Genomic DNA, 26,656 nt, shown 5'->3' on the forward strand with positions numbered 1-26,656 from the left:
CTTGGAGAGTCAAAAAGGATAATGAGGAAGCAACCCAGGTGTTAAATGGAGAGACACAATGCAGTCCACCATTCAGTGGAATATCATTCAGCCTTAAAAGGAAGGAAATTCCAACACCTGCTACAATGTGGATGAACCTTGAGGGCTCCAAGCTTCATGAAACAAGCCAGTCACAGAAGGACAATACTGTACGGTTCCATTCATAGGAGGTCCCTAGAGTTTTCACATCCATAGAGACTGGAAGTAGCACAGTGGGTGCAGGCAGCTGGGGAAGAGATGGAGGAATGGGGATGGAGTTTCAGTCTGGGAAGATGGAAAGTTCTGGAGGTGGATAGAGATGATGATTGCACAGCCATGGAGATGTGCTGAACGCCACAGAACTGGACATTTGAAAATGATTTAAAGGTTAAAAAATATATAGAGAGATATAGATATATATGGAATGACTACTCGGCCCTATAAACATATAACTTATCCATGAGTCCATATTGGAGCAACAAAACTCATTCACAACCTTAGAAGGTGACCTTCATCTCCACTTCTCCACTTCTGATAATCTGAAACCAGCCCCTGTGGATGCCTGCTAGATGCCAAGAAGGAGAAATAAATTTTCAACAGAAGAGCCATGCTGTTGTCATCCGAGTTCAGTGAACATTGTTAGCAACACAATCTATTTTGTTCATGCATCTGCACTTTGGGCAACATGGACAGCTAGAACAACCCCTGAGGTTGGAGAATCACCCTCCAACATGGCTCACTCATCCACAACTGCCAAAGTTAGTGCTGGGTTTCTCCTCAGGGTGGCTTGGGCTTCCTTGTGGCATGGCGGCTGAATCTCAAGAATAAACGTCCCAAGAGAATCAGGCAAAAGTTGCATGGCCTTGTATAAACTAGCCTTGAAAGTTACATGGAGTCACTTCCACTATAGTCCAGGCACACCCAGGTTCAAGGGGGAAGGAACAGAGACCCATCTGTTCACTGGAGGAGTGTAAAAGTTACATTATAAGAAGAGCATGTGGGGCAGGAAGAGTGGCACACACCTGTCATCCCAGTGACTTGGGAGGCTGGAACAGAAGGATCCCAAGTCCCAGGCTAGCCTGGGCAACTTGGTGAGACTGTCTCAAAATAAAAATTGCTGAGGAGTTCAGTGGTACAGCACCTCTGGATTCAACTCCCAGTACCACAAAAAAGAAGAAAGAGGAGGAGGAGGAAGAGGAAAAAAAAAGATGGAGGAGGAGGAAGAGAAAGGGTAGAAGGGGAACAGGCATGTGGGGTAGAGGTACTGTTGTAGCCATTTTGGAAAATGTACATTTTTCCAAAACATTATCTCCAAAACCCTTACCCTGAGTAATTACAGATGATGATTACAAACGTTATTTAATTTGCCCTTAAATAAAGTGAAGCCCTTAGTCTGCAGCATTATCTGCAAGGTCAAGGACCAGAAGGGTAGCCTGGTGTGGACACCCCTCTCTTACGTCTTCCCTCACTGCCTGCTGCCTGCTCTCTCCTGGACACACTGAGCAGCCTCTGCCTGGAACCATCTCCCCTAAGAGGCCACTTGGCTCCCCCACTTTACCTCCTCCAAATCTTTGCTCAAATTACCTTCTCAGCGGGATCTCTTCTGACTACCTTATTTAATCCTGTCACTCCACCTTAGTCCCCCAATGCTCTTCCTCCTTTTTTAGTTTTTTCCCTGTTTCCGCAACACTTACAACCTACTGATACACACGCAGTTGCTTATTAAATTTTGTCCATCTCCCCCAGCTTGAATGGCAGCTCCCAGAGAACAATATTTTTTTTCTTTTTCGTGACATATTCTAAGCATAGTGCCTGGCACATAATAGGTGTTCGATAAATATTTGTTGCAAAAATGAAATGATACTGAATAGTGAAATGCTTAGCTTGTCATTTTTTTCTAGTCCCCCTGATTTCTTCTAAGAGAATGTGTTAGCTTGATGCTTATTCATCTTTGACGTCTCCCTAGCAACTTTTTAAAAATTCGGGGCTGGGGATGTGGCTCAAGCGGTAGCGCGCTTGCCTGGCATGCGTGCGGCCCGGGTTCGATCCTCAGCACCACATAATAAACAAAAATGTTGTGTCCGCCAAAAATTAAATAATAAATAGTTCTCTCTCTCTCAAAAAAAATGCAAATTTGTGAGAGAAATAAATGAGCATTATTTTTTTAAGTCACCTGTCTTGATGACAAAGAAAACAGCTCTGGGGGTCAGAGCCCACCCTTGTAGGTGATAGTTTCTAGTGCAAGGTTTCCCAACCTTACCTGACATTGAAATCTCCTGGGGACCTTTAAAATATACCCAGGCTCTGCCCCAAGAACTCTGGCTTCCTTCTTGGGGAGCCGCAGAGACCACCCCTCTGCTTTCCTCCCCCCTCAGTGGGGGATTCCAGAGCCCCTGGTTTGAGCAGCACTGAGCTACGGTTACCAACACTTTTTGTGTTACTGTATCTACTTTTGTGGATACTTTGGACCTATAACAAATCACTTACCAGAGGATACAATGTTTCCTATTTTAACATCAATGTAAGCGAAGAGAATAGATTTTTTTTAAAACAGAAAAAATGATTATTTGAGGATCTGTAATTGGTCCTGTTAAATCTGTTTAACGGCAGCATCTTACATGCTATCTCAATGTCACAAAAAATGAAACAGATATAGACAGGGCATTCCACTCCTGCCCCCAGGCCTCACAGTTAAAGAGGAGCAGTTTGCCTGCCTTTTGACACCTGCTCCGTGCGCAGCCCGGCTCCATCCAGTCTCTGCCGCCCTCTAGTGATCCGGTTTGTTTGCACCAAGGGGAGGACCTGAAGGTTCACCTGCATCTCCCCTTGTAGATGGTCCAGCCCTTGGGGACATTTTTGGACCCTCTTTCAGGCTTAGCCTGTGCTCTCTGCACCTCACAGTTTGGCAGCCAGCCACAAAAGTACACACAGCCACCTGTCACAATGTCAAAGGTGACACCAGGGTGACCATCTCCAGCAGCGCCTCGTGGCCAGCCAGCAGAGACCTGCTGGAGTGTGGGTCTTTAAGGCAGAGAAATTCTTGATTGTCACACTGAGGCCTTGGACATCCAGAAGCAATGGGGAACCCGGAATGGTTTGGGAGTGAACCGAAAATCTGTAACAAGAAGACCTGCTCAAAAGCAGCAGCACCCTGAACATTTTGGATCTCCCCTCTTAAACCACCCCCTTTTCTGGTAATGGTCTGTTGATTTGGGAGCTCCCTCCTCCCAGGGCCAGTGTAAGCATTTAAGTCACCTCTGAGTGAAGTTTTAGCACCCTCCTGGGACAATGCCAGCTAATGGCAGGTCACAGGGCTTCAGAGAGGACTGCTGCCCCCAGCTGCCCCCTCCCCCACTCTCAGACCACACACCCTGTGGAACTACCCTGTCCCCACTCCCAGTGAGGAAGTGCACCTCTGGCCTGAGTAATCCAAAGGCATGCATCCCTCTAGCTACTGGGACTGGTTTAAAGATGGGCCCATGACCTAAACTTGTCCATGAATGACTCTGGGAGTTTCTTAAATTCTCAATAGAGGTCAAATTTACCTGACATTACGTTTAACCATTAACCACGTTAAAGTGCCAATCAGGGTGGTGTTTAGAACTGTCACGATGTTGTGCAAACATCACCCCTGTTTCTGAGATGTGTTCATCACCCCAAAAGGAAACCATGCCCATCGAGCCATTAGTGACTCACACCCCTCCCTGTTTTTGGCAGCCACAGAATGCTGTCTCTGTGGATCTGCCTGCTGCGCACATGAAAGTAAGCAGACTCAGTAGGTGCCCTTTTATGTCATCTGTTGGTAAGCACCGTTTGGATTTCACACCATGGCCACATAAGCCAGGAAAGAAAGGAAAGAGAAACGGGGGAGAAGCTTCTCCTACCACTTCACCCCCCCCCCAGCCACCCTGAGAGATTTCTGAACTGAGGTTCTTAATTTTGGGGGGTGGGGGGTTTACTGGGAATTGAACCCCAGGGGGTGCTTTATCACTGAGCTACACCCCATCCCTTTTTATTTGTATTTTTAGATAGAGTCTTGCTAAGTTGCCCAGGCTGGCCTTGAACTTGTGGGCCTCCTGCCTCAGTCTCCCAAGTTCTGGGGATTATGGGTATACCTACCCCAGAAGTTTTTAACTTATAGGGGGTCAAAGAGCCCTTTAGGGAATTTCATGGAAGCACATCTCCTATGCCCCCAAACATACCCAGACACACAGCATTTTGTAGATAATGTCACAATTTTACAGAAACTCCTCCTTCTAGTACCTCAATCAGCCACAAATGAAGATCCTCTGGTTTCTAAAACTAAACAGAAAGAAGGACCCAGAAGCAGGAGACCCAGAATCCAGGTTCAATTCTACTGATGACAGTGATACAAAGAGTTTTGGGGAAAGGCTAACCTAGCTGTGTGGTCTTCGGCAGGTCACTTGCCCTCTCTGGGCCACAACTATAATATGTGAGTGTTCATGTCTATCTGAAGGTATGCACTCCAGAGGCCTAGGTGATTTGCCCCAACACTAATCTTTTGCAGACAATGTGAAATGGTCATGGACACTGAAACCCATTCAGGGCTCTCAACTTAAGAACCTCCAACCAATGTGTTCCTCCTCATTTACTAAGTTTAGGCAACAGTTCGCTTTCTGTTGCTCTTGCTTGCAAGTTCACTCGCTCCACAGGGGGATGCTTGCCATCCCCTGGGCACCCTGCCTGAGCACCCATTTGAGAGGACGGCTCTCCAGCCCATCACTCCCTGGAACATCGCTGATTCACCTTCTCTGTAACACCCATTGGTGTCTCTAAGTGCCTTGGTCCTGTGTCTTCTTGTTTGTCTAACATCTGTCTCCTTCCTTGGGTTAGGGACTTCAATGTCAGCTGTCTTGCAAAGAGCCTAGTGTCTGGCCTGTAGCTGGAATTCCATGTGTACATTTGTTGAAGGGATGAATGAATGAACAGGAGGAAGATGCACGGGAAGGGGACTGGATAACTTAGGCAGATTAATGAATAAACAAATGGTTGGCTAAATTGAATAGATGGAAGGATGGATAGAAGGATGGATGGATGGATGGATGGATGGATGGGTGGATAGATGGATAGATTAAAGGATGGGCCGATGGATGGGTGTTTGCAAGACATATACTAAGCATGTCACATACGTCAACTTGTTTTATGCACGTAGAAATTCCTATGAAGAAAGAAACACTATTTATGGACAAGAGGCTTGAACTTCAAAAGTAGGATAAATCACATCCTGAAGATTATACAGCCAGAAATGGTCAAGTGGGAATTCAAGGTTAGGTCTGTCTGGCCCCAGGCCATAGGCTCTTAACCACCCTGAAAAGCATCCTCCTACCCCACCACGCGGTACCAGCTGCCCAGCTCTTCTCTGATGCGCCACGCTCCACGGTGCTTGGTTTGTCCAGTGTGGGCTTCCATTTCCCTCAGCTGTTTGCCATTCATGACTTGCTCCCCATGAGTTCAGAGGCACGTGTGGGAGGTCTGTGAGGTCTCTGCATGCACTTGTGGGTATAGAATTGGGTGTCTGGGTTGGGTGCAGTGGTGTACATCAAATCCCAGCAACTCCGGAGGCTGGGGCCGGAGGATCACAAGTTCCTTGCCAACCTCAGCAACATAGTGAGACCCTGAGCAATTTAGGGAGACTTTGTCTCAAAGTTGAAAATAAAAAGGACTGGGGATGTGTCTCAGTGATAAAAGCACCCCTGTGTTCAATCCCCAGCACCAAGAAAGAAAAAAGATTAGGTACCCACAAGTCATGTGTGTTCTCTGGGATGCTCCCAAGTACCAGGGACATTGTCATCCAATGTCCAACCACAGACCCAGATCACCAATACATACAAGATGCCAGACAGCAAGCCTCAGCCTGGGGTCATGCCAAGCAGGTGACACATCACCCAGTCATCCCAGCAACTGGTGACTCGACCCCACCAGATCATGTGACATCTGCGGACAGAGAGGTGGAAGAGAAAGAGGCCGGGGCAGGTCATGGCAGCGGGAGGTGCAGGCAGTCCTCCCCAGGTCAGTAGACTGCTGCTCAGGACCACTAGGGAGCTCATCCCCTGCCTCAGGGCAGGGAAGTGCAGGACAAGGGGCCTGGGAAAGGGAAAGGTGAGGAACCGCGAGTGTCCCTCAGATACAGGTGACCCTGCAGGTGGCCACAGCCTCAGCAGCTCTTGTCATCGCCCTGGACTTCTACATAGGGCAGCCCCATGGGCCAAGTGTCCCGCGGCCAGTAGCGGACTTTGAGGGTTTGGCCTGGCATCTCGTAGCTGGCGTCCACCAAGGCCATGGTGACCAGGCCGTAAGGGAAGGTGATGCTGATGAGCACGTGCCTGTGGGGTGCAGGGAGAAGGTGCTGAGGGCACTAGATGTCCTGGGGCCACCGCCTCCTCTCCTTACTTCTCGCGGATCTCGCTTTCCCAAGGGGCCTTTTGGGTCCAGTCCCCAGCCGCCAGCTCCCCCACTCCCAAGCCCTGGCGTCTGGGGGGGTCTCCTCCCACTCGGCCCCCACCCGTTTCCCCAGCTCCTTGCTCTAAGCCTGCACTGAGGCTCTCTGGTGGTGGGCTCCCAGGTTCCAGGGCAGGTGCTCACCAGATGCTGTGCAGGTAGAAGAAATGAATCCGCTGCCAGAAGCTGCAAAGGAAGCGGTCGCTGATCCAGCTGGTCACAGCACAGGCCCATAAAACCACGGACACCTCAATCAGGTGCCGAAGCTCCTTATTGCTGGTCCTGGGGGGAGGGGAGGAAGGGAGATGAGGCTGGGCTCAGGCGGCAGAGCCAAGGGGCTGATGCAGAATTCCTCCATCCCAGATGAGGCTGGAGCTGGGAAGAGGGAAGGGGAGGGGTTGAGGGTTCAAGTTGGTGCTTGCTCTAGTTTGGATCTGGAATATTCCCCACAGACCTGGGTGTCAGAGGCTTGGTCCCCGCTTGGTCCTATTGGGAGGAGCAGAAGCTTTTAGAGCAGGGCCGGGAGGGAGGAGGTCCGGCCACTGGTGATATGCCCTTGCAGCAAATCATGGCCCCCGGATCTCTTCCTCTTGCCTTTGCCTCTGGCCACAAGGAGAATGGCTCATTGCCACTCCAAGTTCCCCTGCCATGACGTGGGCCTCACCACAGACCCAAGAGCCACGGGGCCAACTGATCATGGCTGAAACCGCCACAGCCGTGAGCCAAGCGTGCCCCTCCTCTGTGTCAGTTGATTCATGTCAGGTGAGTGCTCCAGCAGCAGAGAACTGCTGAGAATTGACAGGACCCAGGGGCAGGTGTTAACCCAGTCATCGCAGCACCTTTGTAAATGAGGAAACTGCGGTACAGGTGGTGACGTCAAGTCCCACCATGGTTACATGGCTGAGATGTGGCAGGGCTGGGATCCAATCCAAGTTGGTCAGATTGTGTAATCTGTGTTCCTATGGAGCAAGTCCCTCTATGTTTGTGTATTTGGGGTTATAAGCGTGTGTCCCTCTGGGTCAGTGCATGAAGACATGTGTCTGTGTATTGCAGGAGTGTGTCTATGTGTGTCACAGTGAGTGTGTGTCTGGGGTGGGGTGCACTCTCTGGAGGCCACGTCTGTGTTTCCCAGCAACAGAGCAACCCCAGGGCTCCTTGGCAAAGAGTGTGACCCGGATAAATGAGACAGCAGCTCCTTTTTGGTTAAGAGCTTAGACTGTGTTCACTCACCTAGAACTGAGCAGCCTGAACATCAAAATGCACTGTGAGAAAGAACTGGAGAGGTAGGTCAGCCTAAACCCTGTAATCTGGTTAACAGCATTATATCAACATCGATTTCTTCCTTTTGAGATATACTTGTGTTGTATAAGCTGTTCCCTTTGGGGAAAACTGGGGAAGAGTACATGATAATTCTGTGCTATATCAGCAACTTTCTGTAAATCTGTAATTATTTAAAAATTTAAAAGTTTTTTAAAACAGTCTAATGACTGTCATGCATTAAAACATGTCAGAGATATAAAAACCTTTATGTTCATAATAAAAAATGTGCTTCGTGGGTCTCTACTAGAGACTCCTAGGGCACCAATTCATTACTCTGGAAGTCGATAGATAAAAGGAAAAAGTCGATTATCTATGCAACTTGTTCACCTGGATTTCAAGGTTGATTGGCAAAAGTCCTTCTGGGTGGAAAAACTCCAGGTAATGCCGGCAGAAAGGACAACAGAAGGTGCAAGCCACCCTTTCACTGCCGCTAGCCAGGTCATGGCCCCCAGCAACTTGGCTCAAGCTGCTGGAAGTTGGTGGAGAAGCATCTGCAAAGGGACCTGGTGAAACCAGCCAAATCCTCTAGCCAGCCTAACCCTCCAAGGGGCCCGTCCATGGGGGACATCCAAACACTGCAGGGCTCTGGGGATGGACAGGAACCACCGGTGCCACCATGAAATATTCTGGCCAAAACACAGGAAGAACAGACCTAGATCCAACTATTAATTTGCAGGAAATACAGGATACGAGATGCTAGAGGAAACGGTTGGCCAAATCCAGAACATAAATTGTGCTACAGACAAATAATTCTCTTTAAAAAAAAAAAAAAATCAAAGGCACGAAGAAAGGGGGATGGGAGAAGAGACCTTATGAAATAAAGGGGAGCTGCAAGACCACGGTGAGGTCTTTATTTAAACACAACCAGGCACCTCTCAGAAACTGAGGCCATGTCCACACACAATGTTAGGTGCTGTCTTAAAGGAGCACCATTAACTTTGTACAGAGTGAGCGTGCCCTATACCTTCCATCTGTCTTTTGAGCCTGTCCCTTTCCTTCTCTATCTATCCCTGTGCATCTGGGGGATGTGTTGGGCTGTCCACCTGTGCAGACCAAATCCAGGGGCTCCCTTGTCCTTGAACTTCCAGTTCACTCAGCCATTAGTTTCCAGTTGGCTAGACCAAAGTCTTCTACTTGGATTGGCCAGTGGTTTCTACCTGGATTAGCTAATGGCTTCCAGTTGGGTTGGTCAATGTGGAGCCCTGGCAGGGGCAGGAAATCAAAGGGGAAAAAGGAGGGTACTGTTAGGAGATTCACTTCTTCCATCAGGGTTGCCTCAGGCTGGATGCAACCAGCAACTAGAGATCAGAGTCCTGCTAAGCCTCCTCTCTCCTGGGGCTTCTTGGATCCTGTGGCCTCTTCCTCCTTCCTCCTCTCCCATGGCCCCTTGCCTCGGGTCTCCAGCTAGACCTAGAATCCCACTCTTATCAGCACAGAGGTGCTCAACAACCCCCAGTGGTTTTCCTATACCCTGACTTCTGTGTTGTGAATAATCTTTATTCAATTTTCCACAAATATCCCTGTTTGAGAAACCCTTCTCTATCCTGCTAAGACCCAATGTGGGTTAAAAACCATAATTATCAGAGGAGTTAGATCCTGAAAAGTTTAGAGTTGAAATATATATGAAATTTAGGGGAAAAAAATGTAACCCATCAAGAGCAAAATGTCAATGGTTGCTGGGCTGGTTAATGGGTGAGTGGAGGTTATGGGCTGTTCTCTCCTCTCAGATGCGTGTTTTAGGGGTTCACTGTAAAAAGGACAAGATCTTAGGTTTGGGTCCTGGCTCTGCCACTTGCTAGTAGGTGATGTTAGGGAAGGGGCCTCCCCTCCAGGGCCTGGAGTCAAGGAGTCAGTGCCCAGAGCACGTGAGTTCTCGGGGTGACGGGCGGGGACACGAGTGTCTGTAGCCTCCACTTACTTCCGGTACTCGAGGTACACGATGTACAGGATGTGTATGGCGATGCTGTTGAGGGCGTATGCATTGACCGTGGGCTTCAGGAAGGACAGGAAGGTGCTGATCATGGTGGTGGCAATGACCAGGCAGGTGAAGTGGGACCTGGAGGGAAAGGGGCTCAGCTGTGAGTGAGTGGAGGCCCTGGAGGGTCAAGCATGGTTAACTTATGGTGGCCAGAGAGGGTAAGGAAGGAGAAAGGCTCTGGGAAGCCCAGGTAGGCCCAGGATGTGTCCTGAGCTTGGGCTCAGGAGAGTCAGGTGAAGGGTCCCAGGGAGGCCAAGCTGGGCCCAGGGCTGGGTAGGAGGATGAGAGGGTCTCAGGAGTCCAGGAAAGTTAGTCAAGGCTCCAGAGGCCGGTGAGTTCTGCAAGAGACTCAAGGGAACCCAGTAGGCTTGGAGGAAGATCCATGAGCCGCCGTGAATTAAGGAGAGGTCAGACAAAAGATCTCAGGGTCCCTGGAGGGACTGTGATGATAGGGTGTCTGGGGTGGTGAGAGGGTGGTGTCCTAGAAGCCTTAGATGGGTCACACAGGATCAGGGGAGGTTTGGAAGGGCCTCCAGTCAAGTCACAGGGTCCCAGGGGCCCGGGAGGATAGATGAAAGATTCCAAGGAGTCCAGGTGAAAGACTCGGGGGAGGGATCCTGGGGCCCAGGAAGGCTTAGGCCCGGGTCCTGGGATCTCCAGGTGGCTCAGACAGTTTGGAGAAGGTCCCAGGCTATCCAGGTGGGATCAGGGGAGGGGGCACTGGAAGTCCGGGTAAGTGAGACAGGGTGGGGAGAGAACCCCAGGGGGTCTGGCCAGGGATTCTAAGGCCCCCAAATGGCTCAGGGAAGGATCCAGGGTGGGGGGCAGGTGAGGATCCACAGAGGTCCACAGGGTCCACAGAGAGTTCAAGCCCCACCCTGTCCAGACAGATAGCCCCTGCCCCACCTGTTCCTTGCGAGGAAGGTGGGGAAGTAGCAGCGGGGCATCCAGATGCTGTAGCTACTGGCCAGTAGCCACAGGATGGCGATCTCATCCAGCAGCTGGCCCAGGAAGCTGAGCGTCATGTGGAAGTACATGGAGAACAGGCCTGGGGAGGCAGAGGCAAGGGGAGGTGTCAGGGGTGACCCGTGCCCACGCCCACCTCCTCTCCATGGCAGAGCCACACCTACCAATGATCATGAAGAGGACAAAGGTACCATAGATGCAGCGGGAGCGCTTCTGGGCGTAGGGGTGCATGAGGAACATCAGGAGTGGCCCAAAGATCAGGAAGGAGATGTTGCTGAACTGGAACAGAGATGTGGGAGGGGGCTTGTCAGGACAGGAGACGGCAGGGGCTTCCTGACTGAGTCCAATCCCTCAGTCACCAGCCGATGGATCATCTGCAACCTTCCGGGCAATTCATCAGCCCGAGACTTGTCAATCATTCACCTGTCACCCCTCCAGCTGTTTCTCTTCCTTCCTGCCTGCCTTTCTTCCTCCCCTCTCTCTTTCCCTCTCTCTGTCTGTCATGGTTCTAGGGATGGAACCCAGGGCCCAGGCAGGCTAGGCAAATGCTCCACCAGTGAGCCACACCCGCTGTCCTCAGCTGATGTGGACGGAGCATTGGTCAGCAGTAGACCCAGTACTCCACCCGTTACTCTAGGGGTTCATCCATTCACTCAAGAGTGCGACAAAGACGATATACTGACCTTCTATGTATATTCTCCCCCTTTTCTTTTTAGAAGAAAACTCCATGTCCATAGGTTCTGTAACTATGGATTGAACCAACTTCAGATTGAAAATACTCAGGAAAAGAAAATAATTGCCTCTGTCCTGAATACGTACAGATTTTTATTCTGGTCATTTTCCCCTCAGCAACACAGTGTAAGTACTATGTCCACAGGATCAGTTACATTATATCAGGTGTGATAAGCTATCTGGAGATGATTTGAAGTCTATAGGAGGATTGTGTAAGTTCTATGCAAATAATAATGCCATTTAATATCAGGGACTTGAGCATCTGTGGGTTTCAGTACCTGCGGGGGTTCCTGGAACCCGTGGATAAAAGGGACCGTCATAGTATCTTCCAGGTTTTAGCTGAGCACACAGCTACTCGATGGGAGAAGACAGTTTCCACCTGCCTCACAACTCCTGTGACTTGGTGACCCAGTCTGGCTACTGGGATAAGGACATAAAGGACATCTCTGCCTCCTGGTCAGTACTTAAGAAGCTACTTAAGGCTTGCCCTATGTTGTCTCCCTTCCCCGTGAATTGAAATGTCGACATGGTGGTCATATGTTAGCTTCATAGACAAAGAAAGACGACACAGCACCCTAATGACTGCCTCCTAACTGTGTGAAGCAAAGATGGGGCTGTGCGGCTTCTAAGGTTAGATCATAAAAGGAGCTGTGGCTTCCACCTGACTCTCTTTATCTTAAAGCATGAGACCGTGGGCCCCTGAGCCACCAAGCGAGAAGCCTGGCTACCCTTGAAGCCACTATGTTGAGAGACCACACAGGATAGAGAGAGATGCTGGAGAACATCTGTTCCAGCCCCAGATGTTTGATTCTCCCCAGATCAGTTGCAGCACAATTCAATGAACCTTCAGATGATTCTAGCTGCACCCCAGCCTTCCAGCGATGCTAAGTAGAGATGAGCTGTCCCTGCCGAGCCCGACCTAGACCACAGATGAATTCATGAGTAAAAGTTGTCCTTGTTTCAGGTCACCAAATCTGAGGACAACTTGTTATGCAGTATTAGCTAGCTGAGACAAAAAGGAAATATTTTTTTACTGAGGGTCACAATGGCCAGGAAAAGCTTCCTTGGGGAAGAAGAGGAAAAATAGAGACCAGGAAATATGGCTGCACCTGTTCAGAGCCACAGGAGGGCATGGCTTTGCGTTTGAAGGTTATCTGTGGCTTAATAACGGGTCTCCCCAGGGCTAGGCAGCTACTATGTTTCAGGTCCCAGGCAAAGTTCCTTATTTCCAGAATTTTCTTCTTTTCCTCAAAACAGCATTATAGAGAAGATATTGATTCTCAGAGTGGTCAAATCATCCAGCCCCATCATTGGACTAGTAAGTGAAAAATCCAGAATTTGAGACCAGAGTCCAAGAACGTGTGAATTTCTTACAAGTTGGAGCAGAGTTCCGTTTCTCAGAGCAGCAGAAACTGTTTACCAGGTTCCAACTGATAACCAACAACAAGACCACCAAGAACGCAGCAGCTGGGGTGGAAGGTGGGATCGGGTAGTTCAGCCACCCTCCTCCCTCCTTCCTCACTAACCAAACTGGTTTGGTTCAGTATTAGGAGGACACATCATTCTGGGGAGACAAACCCCAGACCTGGGAGGGAACAACAATCAGTGCAAGCAGATCTGGTTCTCCCCTTTCTGTGATAGCAGAATTCTTTCCCAGACTCCCTTGCGGCTCCACGTGGCCATGTCCTAAGTTCTGGCCAATGAGAGTGAGCATGATAGTGGCTTCCAGGTTGCATTCTTAAAGTCAAAGTATGTGACCAGTCCTTACCCACTTTCTGCTGGGATGCAGGTGTGACGGCATAGCTTCTTGGGCCAAGCAGGTGAGGGCAATGGCCTAGAGATGGCAAAGTGACTCTAGGGATATCCCTGGGTCCCTGGCATCAGGGGGCTTTCCCACCAGCCCTGAAAGCTTATGGATCAGACATTATCTACAGGAGAAATAGCGGGGCACAGCATCACGTGCTTGTCATCCTGGCAACTCTCTGCTGGCTGAGGCAGGATCATCTCAAGTTCAAGACCAGCCTCAGCATTTAGTGAGACCCTTGGCAACTTGCTGAGACACTGTCTCAAAACTAAAAACAAAAATGAGGGAGGTTGTAAGTCAGTGGTCAAGTGCCCCTGAATTCAATTCCTGATACCCTGCCGAGAGAGAGAGAGAGAGAGAGAGAGAGAGAGGGAGAGAAAGATACTCCTATCTTTATTGAACCACTGTTATTTTATTATTTTATCTTTGCCACAATTTAACCTATATTTTAAGTTATATGCTTCCTCATTTTTTTTTTATTGAATAAGCCCAAATTTTGCTCAGCCTTCAGGAGGACGTGGCCTTCAAGGGGTCAGGTCTGAGTCCCAAGGCATGAATCATCCTCATTGTGAGGCATTGGTTAAGGAACGGATGTGTAATAAAATTCTGGCCAAGGAGTCATGAAGGAAAGTCTGATGGGGAACTTCTGGGAAGTTCTCTTTATTAAAACTTGAACCATTAATAGAACCTTTGCACAGTGTTGTGGTGTTTAAGATGGCAGTTATATTGCAACTATGAGGAAGCAAGGCGAGAATAAAACCTAATTAATAGTCAAGGACAGCAGTTCTCAAACTCGTTGGTCTCAAGACTGTTTTACATTCTTAAATAGAAAGAAAAAGCTCCCAGAGATTTTACTTATATGAATTCCATCAATTGAGATTTACTGTGTTAGAACTTGAAATCAAAACATTTTAGAGATACAGGACTGCATAAGCACACACTGCCTCGGCACCAGAGAGGGTGGGGTCATTATGCATCATGTAGCCTCTGGAAGATTCCGTTGTGCCTGCAGAAGAGAATTGGGGCCAAAAAGGCAAATACCATCTTCACATGATTAGTAAAGCAACTGTGACCTTGAGGAACCCCCACAAGGTCTTGGGAATGCCCCGGGTCCGGGACAATGCTCTGAGGACTACACAGGAACAGAACAGAAAGACGGGGAGAACCCAGCCGTTTGGTGGTAAGCCTGTTCCACTTCCATAAAAATTACGAGGTTGTCCTTTCTGTGTAAGTGATTTTCAGTTGGCTGTTTTGTTGAAATCAATGCTTTGCAACGTAGAGACCTAACAGAGGACTGGATCCCTGCTCCCTTGTTCCCTAGGTGGATGGTGCCTTTGAAAGGTGACATAAACCCATTAACCTTCATCTCCAATTTGTGAAACACACACAATGCTACCTCCTCTCAGCGCTGTTGACTGTCCCAGGTGTCATTAGCTACAAGTGCAGTTAAGGTCATCAGACCTTCACACCAGATTTCAACCATCAATGGCTCCAGGCCCCGATCTGCTGACGCAGGATTTTGACTCCCCACAGAGACTCCCCCGTACGCCTCAGCCACAGCAGGCAACTCGGGAGCTCGGGGATGCTTTTCCTCTGCAGCCTCCGACTTGAGGACAGCCAGCTTGCTCTCTCAGGGGCAGCCTTCCCTCCCTGAAAGACCCTTCCTCTTATCAGGCTCCTCCGTCATCTGCACCTCATCTTAGCAAGGGAGAAACAGCACCCTGCTAACTGGGCCCCTGCTCCTCTCGGAGTCCCGGCCGCAGGGACGCTGCCTCACCAAGTCAGAACACCGAGGTGAGCGTCCATGGGCTGGGCCTGACGCTTCCCAGAGGAGGAGTCCTCCTGGGCAGCGAGTGGCTGTCCTCAGGGGGATTGTGGAACCAGTGCCAACACCACACGTGGGGGAACTAGCCTGGGCTCTGTGAGGCAGCTGTCCCCAGGCGACGTCGACACCCGCCTCGGTTCTCACCCTGGGCCTTGTCTGCCGGAGGACAAGCCATGCCCATCTCCAGGTCAGTTCCTAAGGCCTACCCAGCACAGAGGTCCTCTGAATGACCAGATATCTGTGTCAGCAGGTCCCCACCTCACTGGAAGAGACCCCTAATTCTCCCCGGGCCGATTAGGTTTTCTGACTTGAGAATTAAAATGTGAAGCTCTGCAGCTTGGGAGTCACCAACATGGAGTCAACCATTGACAAGAATCTAAAGACCTTATGCATGTGAGGCCAGCTCTCTACCAACTGAGCTGTCCCCAGCCCGCCACCTGTGGCCATGAGGCACCAAGGCTGAGAACAAGTGCAGATATCCCAGGACACTACGTGCCCTCCTCCTGAGCCTTCCAAAGCTGCCCCGGCCGTGGACTTCTCACTCCTTCTTTTTCTAAGATATCCTGGTGTCTTTCCATTGCATTCTTGTCACTGCAAGTTTTGGTTCTAAATTTTTGTTTTCTTTTGATTTCTTGCTTAAACGAGCATCCCGTTATTGGGATCTAACAGTCATCACCACCAGTGTGTTAGCTTGGGTTCTTTGGTAGCAAGCAACAGAAAATGATTGTGGAAACTCATATTATACATATAACATACAGGGCTGGGCTGGGCTCAGTGGCAGAGCGCTCGCCTAGCACGTGTGAGGACCCGGGTTCCGTCCTCAGCACCACATAAAGGTAAATGAATAAAGGCATTGTGTCCATCTACAACTAAAAAAAATCATAAATAAATAAGTATAACATACAGTTTCTAAATATTGACCTAGAGATGGCAGGTATGCAATAAATATTATTTACTGAACATTTATGAAATATATATGTGCCTATATGGAGACGTTCAGATTATTTTTCAATTTTATGGTGGTGCCAATGCCACACACACTCAGTGGCAATCACACTTCACATCTGATGTGGCGAGTGGTCAACGGCCACAGCTCTGGTGAGCCTCACCCACAAGGGCCAGCCACCAGCTGCAGCAGAGGGTGCCGCCCAGGTGCCAGGTCTGACCATCCAGGTGTATGAAACGGGTTTTCCACTAGGGATATTTTCAACCCACCAGCGGTTGGTCAGGCTGGGAGCCGGTCATAGGTCACGGAGTGCGCGCCATTTCACCCACTCATTGGCTCATCGGCTCCGTCACTCCAGGGGCCTCACTCATCAAAGGGACGGCTGAGCCGCTCTGAGCCTCTGTGGGCACTCGGGACGAGAACTGTGCTCGCTCCCAGGTCCAGGTCTGAGATTCGAACTCCAGGCTGAAGCCTGGACCGCATCCCACCCTTGGCCAGAGGGAGAGGGACACTCTGTGTACACAGCCACCAGGACCATTCCCGGCAGGGGAGGGGCATCTGGCTGTTGAAAGGAAAGCGGAGAGATGGGTACGAGCCTTGGCTGGAATGTGGATTGTCTCCCCTGAAACTCTTTTTTTTTTTGTACTGGGGATCAAACCCAGGGGGGCTCTACCACAGAGCTGCATCCCCAGCCCCCACGTTTTTTATGGAGACAGGGTCTCCCTAAATTGCTGAGGCTGGACTTTGAACTTGCCATCCTCCTGCCTCAGCCTCCCAAGTAGCTAGGGTGACAGTCGTGGACCACTGCGCCCAGCCTCACACGGGAATTTTGCTGCCACAATGAGATACTAAGAGAGGACCAGCCTCTGGCTGTCGTGGGGTTAACAGATAAGGGTTATCTAGGAGGGTCTGCCATGAGAGTCACACATTCCCAGTCTCACCATGTGGGACCGCCAGCAAGGAGGCCAGTGCCCGCTGCCGCCCCTTGACCTTGGACCAGAACTGTGAGCCCTAATAAACCTCCTTCCTTTAAAACTTACCCAGTCTGTGGCTTTGTGATATTAACAACAGAAAACGGACTAAGACGTACTGAACGGGAAAATCCATCAGCTGCACGACAGGCCGGCCTGCATTTCTTCCTTCCTTTCTGTGTGCGAGTGTGGTGCTGGGGGTGGAAGCCCGGGCCCTACACATAGGCAAGGGCCCACCATGGAGCCACCCCCAGCCCTGGCCTGCATCCCCCTCTCCTCAGGGGTCCAGCCCCATCTGTGCTGATGCACACGTATTCCTGACGCCCCAGCGCCAACCCCAGCCACGGGGCATGTGAGTCAACTCACCCCGGAGATGCTCACCAGACCAGTCCCCCGAACCCCAGCACCTCTATTAAAACACACCTGCAGCTCCCGTAGGAAAACCCAGCCTCTTAAACCTGGCTAATAAACTCCTCCCCAGCTCACCACAGCTCTGTAGCCCAGGCTGAGGGGACCGTGAGGTGGCTGCACTGGGGCAGGGCGTGCTCCTGCCTCCCTGCCCCCAGGGCTTTGCACATGCTGTCTGCCTTGCCTGGGACACTCTGGCTGCCGGCTCACCACTGCCAGGACTGTGACTGAGCATGTGGAGTCAGTACCAGGCAGTGTGTGGACGGGACGGCGGGATGGAAGGGCCCAGCTGGCTCCAGGGTCTCTGATAACAGCAGTGACGCCCGGGTCCCCCTCCCAGCCTCCAGGGCTAGCTCCCACGTTTCCCTAAACCTGGTCCCACCCGGGCCGGGTGAGGCTGGAGCTGCCTCAGTCTGGGATCCTGTCCAAAGCCAGCTCAGCCCCAGCTAGGACTCTCGTGGGCTGGGCTCCCTGGGTGAGGCCCGGAGCCGGCGTCACCTCCTTCCTTCATTCGTTTGCTCCTTCAGTCATTTGACAACCATTCCTTGGGCTCCCAACCACGAACTCGAGGATCTTAACCGTGCCCCAAAACAGAATCCCTGCCTTTGTGGTGTTTGTCCAGTGCCCACGGTTCTATGCCTCCACTCATCCTTGGATCTCCCAGATCTCCAAGCACCAAGGGAAGGGTCGGAGAACTAAATGTCAGGCTGGGGAGCTTGCTGTTGGCCACATCCCCGCACCCGCCTCTAGGGCAATGCCTGGCACATAGTAGGAGCTCAGTCAGTTGTTGTAGAAAACAATGCTTGTGCCAGGCGCAGTGGTGCAAACCTATGATCCTGGGGATTGGGGAGGCTGAGGCAGGAGGATCTCTTGAGTTCAAGGCCAGACTCAGCAGCTTAGCAAGACCCTGCCTCAAAATAAAAAACAAAAAGGGCTGGGGGTGTGGCTCAGTTGTCAAGCACCCCAGGGTCAGTCCCCAGGAAAGGGAGAAGGCAGGCAGGGGAGGAAAACGATTGTGCAGGAGGGACACAGGGCACCGAGACAGCTCTGGAATCCCCCTGTGCCCTTGTACCGCGGGAACCTGGCAGGGGAAGACAAAGGTGGCAAAGGCAGGAAGGAGCCTGAGGGGTGAGGAGGACGGAGAGGGGGGGAGGCAGGACCGGCCAGAGGGAAGGAACCCACGGCCCCCTTGGAAGGACTCGGGTTCGGGGCCCTTCCCTGTCACCCGCCCCCAGTGCAGTCCAGTCCCCCCAACTCCCTCCTCTCAGGGCCACGTTCCACTTCAGCTTTTCCATTAACTAATTTCTTGACTTATTTCTTGCCTCGGCCTCCCCCACTGGACTGGGACTTCCCTGAGGACAGGGGACACCTGTTTTATCCCTGTGTCCCTAGCAGGTGTCACGCGGCACAGCCAGTGCTGAGTCCGGCTGCGCAGTAGCACCTGACAACGCCGCCTCACTCCTCATCGCTGAACCCAACCCACCGCCCGCGCCCAGCTACCACCTGCCGAGGTCGGTCACCTGCGTCCACTGGACACCTGCCCACGAGTGCTGGTCCTGGGCAGGGTGAAGAGAAGCAGCGCTAGCCACAGCGCAAGACTGGCTTGGGAATCAGACGCCCGCCATTCGATGCTAAGCACTGGGGAACCAGGGCCCTCAGCGCTGTGGGGAGGTGAGAGGCTCTGGGACCAGGCTGTCTTGGCATGCTGTGTGACCCTGAGGAAGGAGCTTGCCCTTTCTGAGTCCTGTTTCTCCATCCGTTGGGGGACATAAGGGTAACTACTACACAGGGTTTTTATGAGGATTATATGAAGCGCTGTGTATTAAATAAAACTAATAAATGTCAAGTCGACAAACAAATAACATTTTTGCCTTTCTGTGCTGTTTGCTTCTGATGTTAATAGTTTCAATACATTCAATGCTTAGAAGTCTCAGGAGCTGTGAGGTTTTGTTATTTATTTGTTTATTTATTTTGTACTAGGAATTGAGCTCAGGGCCACTCGATCACTGAGCCACATCCCCAGCCCTATGTCGTATTTTATTTAGAGACAGGGTCTCACTGAGCTGCATAGCGCCTCACTTTTGCTGAGGTTGGCTTCAAACTCACGATCCTCCTGCCTCAGCCTCCTGAGCCGCTGGGATTACAGGCGTGGGCCACCATTTTTAAAAAGAGACAAAGATCATGTGCTATGAATCCACTCTGAAAGAAATCAATTCGGTGGTTTCTAGCCCACTTCAAGTTCCATAACCACCAGCTCTACCCAATTCCCGAGGAGCTTGTCCCCGGGCCTGCACCCACAGACCCACATCCTGTCCCTGGGCTCCCCTGTCCTGGACGTCTCCTGTCCCTGGGTCACACACTGAGCACCAGGTCCTGGGCCCATCAGCTCTGCGGTTGTCACCTTGCTCCTGCTGGTGGCAGAGGGACCTCCAGGTGTGTGGCCTGAGCTGAGACCGTGGGCGCCCAGCGGGTGTGTGCTGAGTAGGACGGGAGAGGGCGGTGAGCCTCCCGGCACAGCAGCCACCAGGGTGGGGTTCACCTCTGAACCTCCAGAATGCAGGGCAGCGCCTGGCACAGGCCACGTGCCCTGGCCATCCTTGTGGGAACAAAATGGAGAGCGGCTGTCCCACGGTGGCTCTCCCCCGCCCACCCATCGTCCAAAGGAGGAAAGAGGGCCCCAGGGACCATCAGGTCTGCACCCAAGTTGCATCAAGAGTAACCAGTGTTACACGTTTACTATTCTATTTGTGGTGTCTTCCCTGCCTGAGGACAAGGACTCCACCCTCCAGAGGCACCAGGTCATCATTTGCTAGTCAGTGGGGAAGAAGGCAGAAGAGGAAGGTACCACCGGATCTCTAGTGCGCTCGTGGCTTACAGCTCCCTGCCCAGGGCACAACCAAGGCTCAGAGAGGGATGGCTGCCCCCTGGGTCACACAGCACTCAAAGAAGAGCCGGGGCTGGCCACACTGCAGAGGCCAGCTACAGGAGGGCTCAGGGAGGAGGTGGGCAGGGTGCTGGAGAAGGGGGCAGAGCGGCCAGCACCCCTTCCACACTGCCCCTGCTCTGGTCTCTCTTCATGGTCCCGGGTTCCTCCTGCTCCTCTTACCGCCCGCCTTTCCCTAGACACCTTGGCTCTGTACAGAGTGAGGAGAGTCTTCTGAAGAGGACGAGCGGCAGAACCCGAGGGGGGGAACTCATCTCTGCAGCCGCCAGGACCCAGGGCCCTTGAACCTTCCACCTGTGCCATTCAGAAATCTGAACTCTCCCAAGCGCTCAGGCGCCCCGCAGGAGGTCAGCAGGCCAAGAGGGACAGGTGCCAACTCATGTGACCCTGCCCTTGACTTCTGCCCTGTCCTGGCACCACTCCAGCCAGCACCCCGGACCTCTGCTCCTTCTCTTCCTGCCCACAGTGGAACCCAAGCTGCTGACCTCTCACCTCTCGGCTGATCAGTGCCCTGATGGCCTCCCTCCTCAGCCTGGCGCTGCTGACTTGGCCCAGAAACCTCCCCATCCTTCCTCCCACCCTTCGGTCCCTTTGTGATAGGCACCTGTGCTCTGGCCTCAAACCGCCTGCTACTTTCCAACAGGCTGTGCTTTCTTGCCTCGGGGACTCTGCCTGTGTCATGCCCCTTGCCCAGGAGCCTGCCAGCACATTCCTGAGACCTGGAGCACACTGCACCCTTGACCTCTCCTCCCCAAGAGGCCCCACCCCCACGGCTCCCCCCCCCTCCACTTCCGCTCCTTCCTCCGAAGGCCTCACACTCACCAGGGGGGCAGGAATGCACCTCTAATTCTGGACACAGGCCACACACGGAGCACGGAGCACTGGGCCTCCTGAAACCTAAGGGTCATCCAGCTCTCGTTGGTGTCGAGCATTTTGTTGAAGGAATGAGCTCGACAACGAGCACGGGACACAGCAGGAAAACTGTGGGAGCCAAGTGCGGTGGCCCATCCCAGCCGCTGAGGCAGGGCGGCAGGAGGCCAGCCTCAGCAACTTAGTGAGGCCCTGTCTCAAAATAAAAAATAGAAAGGGCTGGGGATGTGGCTCCGTGGTTAAGAGCCCCTGGGTTCAATCCCTGGTACCAAATAAAATCTGTTCGTTGGGGGTGGGGAGGGGTGTGGATCCCGGTGGAGCGCTTGCCTGGCTGCCCGGCCCTGGCAGCTCGGCTTCCTCTTCCTCCTCGAATTCCAGCCACAGAAACCCTTTCTCCTTTCCCCATCTCCCAGCTCCTCTTCGACTTCCAGAACCCTGCACATCCTCTGCTCTCCCTGTCCAGACTTCTCCCACACTCAGTGAGCTCCGACTCGTCCTTCAAGACCCAGTTCCTGTGTGCCCTTTTCCATGAAGCCTCCCAACACCTGGGCTGACTCCTTGGCTATTTTCTTCTTCTATAACCTTGACCGTGAGCATCTATCTGGGCTCTGCCTCCTAACCCGACTCAGAGCTCTCTGCAAGCAGAGAAAGATTCCTCTTTAGAGTCACATTCTCAACATGAATCGTGATTCATAAGCAGGTCGTGATGAGAGCAATGGGAACAGATTTCTTAAATGTTTTCTGCTACTTGCTTAGTCTTTCACTTACATCCCTGGATCAAAAGCAGGCTCTGAGACGGCTGCACAGAATGTCACCGGGATGTCTTCAGCCCCACAGACTGGCCCCGAGGCTGCAGCTCCACTGGGTGTCTTCACTTATCACAATTACAAATGACTCGGGGACGACTCTGTGTATAAATCTTGTTGTCTTCTGGGATGATTTCTTTGGCACAAATTCCCAGAGGTGCAATGACTAGGTCGGAACAGGCATCATTTGTAAATTCATCCCTAGGCACAAGTCACCAAAGCGCACCCAGGGAATAGCAGCAAGAGGGTGGGCCACATCACGAGGAAGAACTTGTTCGTTTTATTCTATCTTAGTTTATTCTGTTGTTTTGAACAGGGCCTCACTTGTTGCCCAGGCTGGCCTTGAACTCCTGGGCTCAAGCGATCCTCCCTCCTCAGCCTTCTGAGGAGCTAGTACAACACAGTCACCGCTCCTGAGTTAAACTCCTTATTTATTTTTTTTAACATTATTGTATTTTTATACCTTTATTTAATTTGTTTATTTTTTTGTGATGCTGAGGGTCCAACCCAGTGCCTTACACGTGCCAGGCAAGCACTCCACCACTGAGCTGCACCCCAACCCTCTTATACTCATTCTTAATCTGTAATTCAGAGCAAAGAATACCATCATCTTACTGTCCTCCATTTGAATGGGTTTTTTGGCATAAGTGTGTCAGGGGTGGGCAAACCTTGACCATGAGCCTAATTGAGCCCCTTGCCTTGTATCAGGGGACTGGCAAGCTACGAAATATCGCTTCCCTTTTCAAATGGTGAAAATTATTTTGCAACATATGAAAATCACAGGAAATCCGTATTGCAGCATCCATAAATAAAGCTTTATTGGAACACTGTCACCCAGTCACTTACAGATCACCCAGGAGGCTTTGAAACCTTTGGCAAAGCTGAAGAGTTGGGACACGAACCACATGTGTCATACAGCTGAAAGTATTTACTAGCTGTAAATAGGTCTGTGCAGAACAAGTTTGTCACTCCACCCCAGCCCACCCTTGAATGATACGATGATCACTCAGCTGTGTCCAGGAGGAGAAAACTTTGAAGAAACACTTCTGTGTGTGTGTGTGTGTGTGTGTGTGTGTGTGTGTGTGTGCTGGGGATGGAGCCCAGGGCCTCATGCATGCTAGGCACATGCTCTACCACTGAGCTGCACCCCCAGCCCCTTTTATTTTGTGTTGAGGTGTGCTTAGTTGCTGAAACTGGCCTCAAGCTTGTGATCCTCCTGCCTCAGCCTCCAGAGTCACTAGGACGACAAGTGTGCCCCACTGAGCCCAATGAGGAAACCCCTCTAACCCAGCTGGGATTCCAATCCTCGACCGCTAACTCTTTTGATCTTTCAGTATCAAAAACAGGGTTAATCCCAGGAAAACCGAGGTGAGTTGGTCACCCTGGGCTGGCAGACACTCTTCTCCTTCGGGAAGCCTTTCTTAACCCCCGCCCCCACCATGAGGCCTCCTGGGCACCTTCACAGTGGTCTCTGAGCCCTGCACAGAAGAGACCCAAGTACACTCGCACCAGGGAACAGAGAAGGTCAGTTCCTAGAGGTGCAGGTCCCAGACAAGACTCTTTCCCAATCTCTGTCATGACTTGGGAACGCTGGAGACCTGCCGTGGCCTCTCTGGGTGTCCAGGGGTGGGCTAAAGGAGGACTGCAAGGCTCAACCCTCCCGACTCCGGGGGCACCCCTGTGGGGATGGGCCCCACAGAGAACATTTGGGGCCTTCCAGGAAATGCAGACAGGAGAGTCCCAGAACCCCACTCCTCTCCCTAGCCTCTGATGAGCGGCACATTTGTCCCCTTCCCAGGATACAGATGGGACAACCGAGGACCAGAAGGGCCTCCCCAGCCCGGGCGGAGCGAGCTCCAGGAGGTCAGGAGGAGCCCCGGGTCTCGCCTCCGGCTCCTGGAAGCCACTAGTCCGAAGCCAACACGGTCAGAACCAGCCTGGGCAGCCTAAACGGAGCGCCCCGCATTTTTTAGTTCCAAGAAGTCCCCTAGAGTTGCCAAGTCCAGGCTCACCCCGGCTGTAAGAGCCAGCCGAGCCCAAGCAGGGTTTGAGCCTCTGAGCAGCGCTTCCTCGGGGGAAGGTGGGATGAACGCTGGGCTAGCCCACGTCCTGGTCACCACGAAGACTCAGGAGGTTCCTCAGGCAAAACGTCCGGACAGCATCTGGCACACAGCAAGTGCCCAGTGAAGCCCGTGTTCACAGGGTGCAGAGCCGAGCGCCGTCTGCATGCCCACCTGCCCAGCGGCAGCAGCCCAGGCTCCAGAACGCCCGGCCCCCTCGGCCCCAGGCCCTGCTCAGGAAGAGCTCAGCATAGGTGTCTTTCCATGACTGCCCCCGTCTCTCAAGCTTTGGTTCAAGGTCATTGTCATTTACCCGTCCATGATTCTTAAGCACTTCCAATGTTGTGCCATAGCACTGTCTGTGGGGCTGGTGACTGAACAACTCACTATGCCCGAAACCGAGGGGGTTTCTGGAAGGTGAAACTTTCAGTGCTAAAAATAGGATGATCCCAGGAATATAAATGATTTGTCTGAGCTGGAAGAGCCATGAGAACAAGCCAGCCATGAAGCCTTCCCTGATCCACCTTGACTGACTCAGAGGCCTCCTCTGGGTATCCTCACAGCTGCCTCTGTGCCCCCCATCACAGCACCATCCTTCTGGGTTGCAGACGCCTGAAGTCATCTCTGTGCTCTCTGCTCAGAGCAGAGGCCTGCTCCCTGCCTGGCTCTGCTGCGTTTCCTATCACGGAGATTGATGCCAAATAAAGACAAAATAAATGAATGAAAGCCGACACTCCCTGCCTAAGTGATGAGAAGACCAAGCCACAGACAGGCGAACTGCTTGAGCAAGATTCCCCAGAGAGGATGTGGAGCAGCCAGGTTTTGAACTCGCACCTCAGGAGGCTCCCACCCGCCCACCTGGCGCCATCCGACCTCACCGTGTTGTAGAACTCGGCCACCAGCTGTGAGTACTGGAAGTTGCTCTCACACCAGTCCACCTCAGAGCTCTGGTACGCCAAGATGCTGGGCATCCTGACCCAGCCACTGCCACCTGCTCACTGCGCCTGGCAGAGACGGGCGGCAGAGCAAGGGAGCCCGGGAGGACCCGGCCCAGGTGACGCGGGAGAGGACGGCTCCGTGCCCCGCGGCAGGCCAAGAGGAAAAACCTGCTGGGCAGCTCCCTGGTTGTGCCAGGGCAGCCTGGCTGATGCTGCGCAGAGACAGTGGTGGCCTTGGGCACCAACCACAGAGCTGGTGCTGCTCAGGGGGGGCACAGGTGAGCAGGGAGGAGGCCTCCCATCCCGGCTCCTAAGGAGCAGAAGTTGGGGGCCATGGGCTGTTCTAGAATGGTAATAAGGACGAGAGTTCACCGTGGTGGGTGCGCCACACTCTCCGTTTCACAGATGAGCAAGCTGAGGCAGAGGGAAAAGCCACTTGGTGGCAAAAACCAGGCTGGTTCTGAACCTCAGGCCCCTAACCATTGGGCTTTACTGCCTGGGCGCCATTCGAAGCCCTGCACAGGGGCAGCGGCTGGACACCCCCTCCAATGGGCTTGGCTCAGAGGAACAGAGCCCTGGTTTAGGAGACGCATTCCTACCATCTCCCCTTCAGGGACCTCTGTTTTCTTATCTGTGCTGTGGGAAGTTGGGCGGGATGGAAGCCATTTCTCCCGGTGGTCAAGGCCTCACGCGCACTGGGTGGGGTGGCCCACACCTGTAGTCCCCACTCCGAGGAGATGAGGCAGGAGGATTGCAAGTTTGAGGCCAGCCTGAGCAGCCTCGATCTCACTGGTCTTACAATCACAAAAAGTGGAGTGGTGGTGGGTGCTGCTATCTGATCCCCAGCTTGCCCCCTGGGACAGGAAGGTGACCTTCATGGATGCGATTGTTACGGAGACAGCAGGTCCAGGGCTGAGCTCCCTGTCGGGATCAGAAGAGCAAGAAAATAATAATGGTGGGCTGGGGCTGGGGCTCTGGCAGAGTGCTCGCCTCCCACGGGTGAAGCACTGGGTTCGACTCTCAGCACCACATGAAAATAGAGAAAAGGAAAATAAATAAAGCAAAGGTATTGTGTTCATCTACAACTAAAAAAATTTTTTAAATGATAATGGTGTTTCATACTATAGGTGACCTTGAGCTTCAAGGCAAGCCTATGGGATGGTGATCTTGATGGTGATGAGGACTGGCACTCCCTTACCAACTTCATGCCTCCACCAGGCTCTTTTCTAGGTGTTCAGCATTCAGTATTATCTCATTTAACGTTCTTTTCCTTGCAGGAGGTACCAGGGATTGAACTCAGGGGCATTCAACCACCAAGCCACATCCTCAGCCCTTTTTTGTATTTTGTTTAGAGAGAGGGTTGCACAGAGTTGCTTGGCACCTTGCTGTTGCTGAGGCTGGCTTTGAATTTGTGATCCTCCTGCCTCAGCTTCCTGAGCCGCTGAGATTACAGGCATGTGCCACCAAGCTGGCTCATTTAACATTCTTAACACCCCTGAGACAGTAACTGCTTTTTCTTCTGATTGTAATAAGGAAACAGACGATCAGGACTAAAGCAACTCACCCCAGGTCAAATATCTAGAAAGTGACAGAAGGAGGCTAGCCACGTCG

General features: G+C 52.1%; 1 protein-coding gene across 1 annotated transcript; it reads right to left on the reverse strand.

Moving 5' to 3' along the window:
- Nucleotides 1-4,037: 4,037 nt before the first annotated feature.
- Nucleotides 4,038-25,184, reverse strand: Acer1 (alkaline ceramidase 1). Its single transcript, XM_015503682.2, has 6 exons — nucleotides 24,986-25,184; nucleotides 10,906-11,020; nucleotides 10,682-10,823; nucleotides 9,716-9,853; nucleotides 6,622-6,759; nucleotides 4,038-6,362 (listed from the first exon to the last, which is right to left on the reverse strand). Exons 1-6 carry the CDS (start codon nucleotides 25,076-25,078, stop codon nucleotides 6,194-6,196), a joined length of 795 nt encoding a protein of 264 aa, XP_015359168.1. The 5' UTR covers nucleotides 25,079-25,184; the 3' UTR covers nucleotides 4,038-6,193.
- Nucleotides 25,185-26,656: the final 1,472 nt, after the last annotated feature.

Source organism: Marmota marmota, unplaced genomic scaffold (assembly GCF_001458135.2).
Source record: "Marmota marmota marmota unplaced genomic scaffold, marMar, whole genome shotgun sequence".
In the NCBI taxonomy this organism is placed as follows: domain Eukaryota; kingdom Metazoa; phylum Chordata; class Mammalia; order Rodentia; family Sciuridae; genus Marmota; species Marmota marmota.

Excerpts from the sequence above, each read along its gene's own strand:
- Acer1 (XM_015503682.2), bottom strand. The coding sequence starts at position 25,078 with ATGCCCAGCATCTTGGCGTACCAGAGCTCTGAGGTGGACTGGTGTGAG. Across the intron at positions 6,760-9,715 it reads GTGTACCTCGAGTACCGGAA|GACCAGCAATAAGGAGCTTC; the intron begins GTAAGTGGAGGC and ends CCCTCCCCCCAG. Across the intron at positions 6,363-6,621 it reads TTCTACCTGCACAGCATCTG|GCACGTGCTCATCAGCATCA; the intron begins GTGAGCACCTGC and ends TGCACCCCACAG.